Source organism: Telopea speciosissima, chromosome 10 (assembly GCF_018873765.1).
Source record: "Telopea speciosissima isolate NSW1024214 ecotype Mountain lineage chromosome 10, Tspe_v1, whole genome shotgun sequence".
NCBI classification, from domain to species: domain Eukaryota; kingdom Viridiplantae; phylum Streptophyta; class Magnoliopsida; order Proteales; family Proteaceae; genus Telopea; species Telopea speciosissima.
Window position 1 is genome coordinate 46,379,427 of NC_057925.1, and position 4,078 is coordinate 46,383,504.

General features: G+C 48.3%; 1 protein-coding gene across 1 annotated transcript; it reads right to left on the reverse strand.

Annotated features, from left to right (window-relative positions):
- Positions 1-1,178: 1,178 nt before the first annotated feature.
- On the reverse strand, positions 1,179-2,713 carry LOC122643642. The gene is made up of 2 exons (XM_043837247.1): positions 1,782-2,713; positions 1,179-1,392 (listed from the first exon to the last, which is right to left on the reverse strand). Exons 1-2 carry the CDS (start codon positions 2,711-2,713, stop codon positions 1,179-1,181), a joined length of 1,146 nt encoding a protein of 381 aa, XP_043693182.1.
- Positions 2,714-4,078: the final 1,365 nt, after the last annotated feature.

A 4,078-nucleotide genomic window follows, 5' to 3' on the forward strand; every position in this document is an offset into this window, starting at 1 on the left:
AGGCTGTTGATCGTTTTAAGGAATCAGAGGAGTTTGAGAAGTTAATCTATTCTTATAATGCTAAAGCCTTCGGATTCGAGGTTCACACCACCTGCCATCATATTCATAAATCGGACCCAGGTTATAGCTTCTCTGACTTTGACCAATATGACCCAGAAATTGAGAAGAAGGTGGCCAAAGCCGAGGAAGAGGAGCTTAACGCGACTCTTGAAAATGTTATCCCTGAGGTTTCTGAGGCAACGATGCTAGTGGATGACCCAAAATCTATAGACGTAGACGCTTCCTCCCGAACTCCTCCAACTGACCTGACCAAGACAGAAGATCGGGCTGACCCCTCTCTCCAAGACCAAGTTGATGTAGTGGTGGTGTAGTCCACTTTTTCATTTTCTTTTTTCTTTTTTGTTTTGTAAATTCTTCTAAGTGTTATTGTTCGGGTCGATAGTGTTAGTGCCGACCTTTTTTTGTAATCTTGCTCATATAGGTTAATGGGACATCTTTCTTTCCATCGTGAGACTTTGCTCATTTATTTATTGTTTTTGTGCTTTCGGGTATGGTGCCTCGTGGGTGAGGACTTTTGTGCCTCACGGGTGAGGATTTTTGTGGGGATACCCGATCTTTAGATCGGGTATATCTATTTCGAGAGACATTTAACCAAAGATAATGAAATTTTGAAGAATTACTGTATATTCCTTGAAAAAGTGTTGTATATTGTTGTGTACAAAAGACCGTCTAATCAAATAACCCTGTAGCGAACTGTCCCTTGGTCGGGTCAAGTTTTTATTAATAGAATCTCCTCAAATTTGTGGAATTCCAAGGTCTTGGGATGTCCTCGTCCCCCGGAGTTTTTAGGTGATATGTGCCTGGGCAGATCACCTTGGAAACTATATACGGGCCTTCCCAGTTTGGGGAAAGCTTGTTGGTGTTGCGGGGATCAGATGCGCTAGCTTTCTGAAGTACTAGGTCCCCGACCTTGAACAGCCATGGTTGTACTCGAGAGTTGTAGTATCGGGCCGTGCATTGCTGATATTTGGTTGTACCTGGAGTAGGCATCCATAAAACTCAGCATTTCATGGCCAGCATTTGCGTCAATGAGCTGATCTATTCGGGGCAGGGGGTAACAGTCTTTCGGACAAGCTTTATTCAGGCCTGTGAAGTCGACGCACATCCTCCATTTGCCATTAGACTTTGGGACCATGACCACGTTGGAAAGCCAGCTCGGGAATTCTATTTCGTGGATAAATCCTGAGTCTTTCAGCTTCTGAACTTCTACCTCGATTGCCAACAGTCTCTCCATAGCGAAATTCCTTCTTTTCTGCTGGACAGGTCGGTACATTGGGTTTATGCTGAGTTGGTGCTCTGCGAAGCTCCTGGGGATTCCTGGCATATCCGTTGCTGACCATGCGAAAACATCAGCGTTTGCCTATAGGAATGTCACCATCTGGTCTCTCGGCCCTCCCTTCAGTTGGCTACCGATCTGTAATACACGGTCGGGATCTCCTTCTCATATTGGTATGGTAACTATCTCCTCCACTGGCTCTGCTCTCTGTGTTACGAGTTCGTCTCTGTAATCGGGTACATCTATGGTCAAGGTCATTCCTCCACAGTCACTCCTTTGCTTGACAAAACCAGCATAGCACTCTCTTGATTTTTTCTAGTCGGTTCGGCATTCTCCTATACCGTTAAGGGTAGGAAATTTGATCTTCAAATGTTTTGTCGAGACTACGGCCCCGAGGGCGTTCAAGGCTGGTCTGCCTAGGATAGCATTAAAAGCCGATACTGACCTTACCACCATGAAGTTGATTTCTACTGTGACCTCATTGGGGTATTCCCCCACCGTAACGGGCATCTTTATACTCCCCTCTATTTTCGCTGCCTCACCCGAGAAGCGGTACAGATTATTGCCGTCAGGCCTGAGGCTTTCTTCGCCTAACCCAAACTGTTTGAAAGCTTGGTAAGATAACAGGTCGACCGAAGCTCCGGTGTCCACCAGGATCTTGTGGACCATCCTGTCCTGAATAAACATTTGTAAAACGATGGCATCATCGTGAGGCCAATTGATTCCCTCCATGTCCTCACTAGCGAAGGATATGGTCAGGTCGGTCCTAGCGATTTTGGTGGTCGCTTCAACCACCCCGATGAAACCGGCGTGTGCTTTCGCCTTTCTTGCTGACTCTTGTCCCAGCCCACCCAAGGTTGTAAGGATGGGAGCCGCCAAAGGCCGGCTTGACTGCCCTGTTTCCCTGGTGGGCTCACCCCTTCTGTTGGTTACTCTTTCTTTGTCATGCCTTCGATCATCTCTCCCGACATGTCTCTCCTCTTCTTTATGATCGGGTCGGGAGTCCTTCCTTCTGTCTACATACTTTAACAGGTGCCCGTCCCGAATAAGGTTCTCTATTTCCCTTTTCAACTGTCTACAATCTTTCGTATCATGGCCTGTATCCCTGTGAAAACGGTAGTATTTTTTAGGGTTCCTATCCTCAGGCTTTGAAAACATAGGTACGGGCTGGTTCAGCAACCCTTTTCCCTTTATCTGCATCAATATCTCCAATCTTCTTGCATTGAGTGGTGTGTACTCGGGGCTGGGTGCCCTGTCAGCTCGGGGTTTTTTGTCCTCCTTCTTTTCTACCTTCTTCTCTTCTTTTTCCTTATCTACTATCGTTTTCTTCTCCAGAACTCCACTCGCCTCGTTCTGAGCTGCAATGATCTCTACCATGTTGGAGAACTGGTGACACCAACTGATCAGGTCGGTCATGTTATGGGCCTTATTCAAGATAAGGGATTTTACCATTTCAATGTCAGTTATCCCACTTTGCAATGCATTGAATGCCACCGAGTCGTCAAGGTCGGGTATGTCAAGTGACTCCCTGTTGAACCTGGAGACAAAATCTCGGATTGACTCGTCCTTCCGATGTTTAATGGATAATAAGTTTGCCACTATTTTCTTTTGCCTGATGCTGCTTTGGAACCTAGTAACAAACGCCCTAGATAGCTCTGCGAAGCCGTCGATTGACCTCGACCTGAGTGTGAAAACCAATAGGTGGTTGCCCCTTTTAGTGATGCGGTGAAGAATCTGCAGGATGCAGTATCCAACCCGCCGTATACCATCATAACCGAGTTGAAATAATTGATGTGGTCGATCGGGTCAGTCGAGCCATCATAAAGTATGAAGGCCGGGACCTTGAACCCCTTCGGGAGTTCTGCCTCCATAATCCCTTCGACGAAGGGGTGTTGGTTTGAAACTGTCAACATCTCCTCTGCCACATTTTTCCTGAAACTTTGCAGTCGTTCATCAAGGTCCTTTAGGCGGCGCCCGATCTCGATGTCCTCGGGATAGTAAGATCCGCGCTCACTTCTTTCGTGGGGTGAGCCTCTCCGCATTGATCTCTCCCTGGGGGGTATAGCGGGTGACCTTTCTCGCACTCTCCTCGGGCTTCTGATCGATCTGGTCGGCGATCTTGCCCGATGCTCTTAGACTCGATCTTCTCTCCCCGTACCCCTCTGTGAGGGTGGGGTCCTTCTCCTCCCTCTGATAGTACAGGCTCTGCTCTCGCTTCGGTGAGTGTCCTGCTCTACCTGTGGCGGAGGTGGCCGATGTGGGGGTTGCTGCTGATCAGGTTCTCCTTGTACAATCCTCCTCAACATCGTGTTTATTTCTGCAAGCTGGAGACGCAGGTCGTGAACTTGCATGTTGGTTGCAGATGCATTCGGGTCAAAATACTGAACTCCTGATATGGCGGGTATCGGCCTCGGTCCTCCACCCTGGATCCCTGGGATCGAAAACGGGGATGGAGGGGGCAAGTTCACTCCAACCACCAGTTCGAGGGATTATCATACTAGGGAGGGTCCTGGCAAGAGCATCGCCCTTGCCGCTTGTCGAGTGATCGGACCTCCCTCTACCCAAATCGCCTCTCAAGGCTGGCTCCTCGTTGCCCAGCTTTTTCCTTAGCGGGAACTGCCTCCCCGCTCCATTGTCATGTCACATGGCTCTTTGTGACATTTCCCACAGACAGCGCCAATCTGTTGTGACAAATTTTGACTCGGGTTGTGATTTACCTGGTCGGGCCTTCTTCAAACTGAC

What these genes read in the sequence shown, in the direction of transcription:
- LOC122643642 (XM_043837247.1), bottom strand. Translation starts at nt 2,713, where the DNA reads ATGGTAGAGATCATTGCAGCTCAGAACGAGGCGAGTGGAGTTCTGGAG. An exon ending in ATCAACTTCATGGTGGTAAG is followed by an intron (nt 1,393 to 1,781) that starts GTCAGTATCGGC and finishes TCGCATGGTCAG; the next exon opens with CAACGGATATGCCAGGAATC.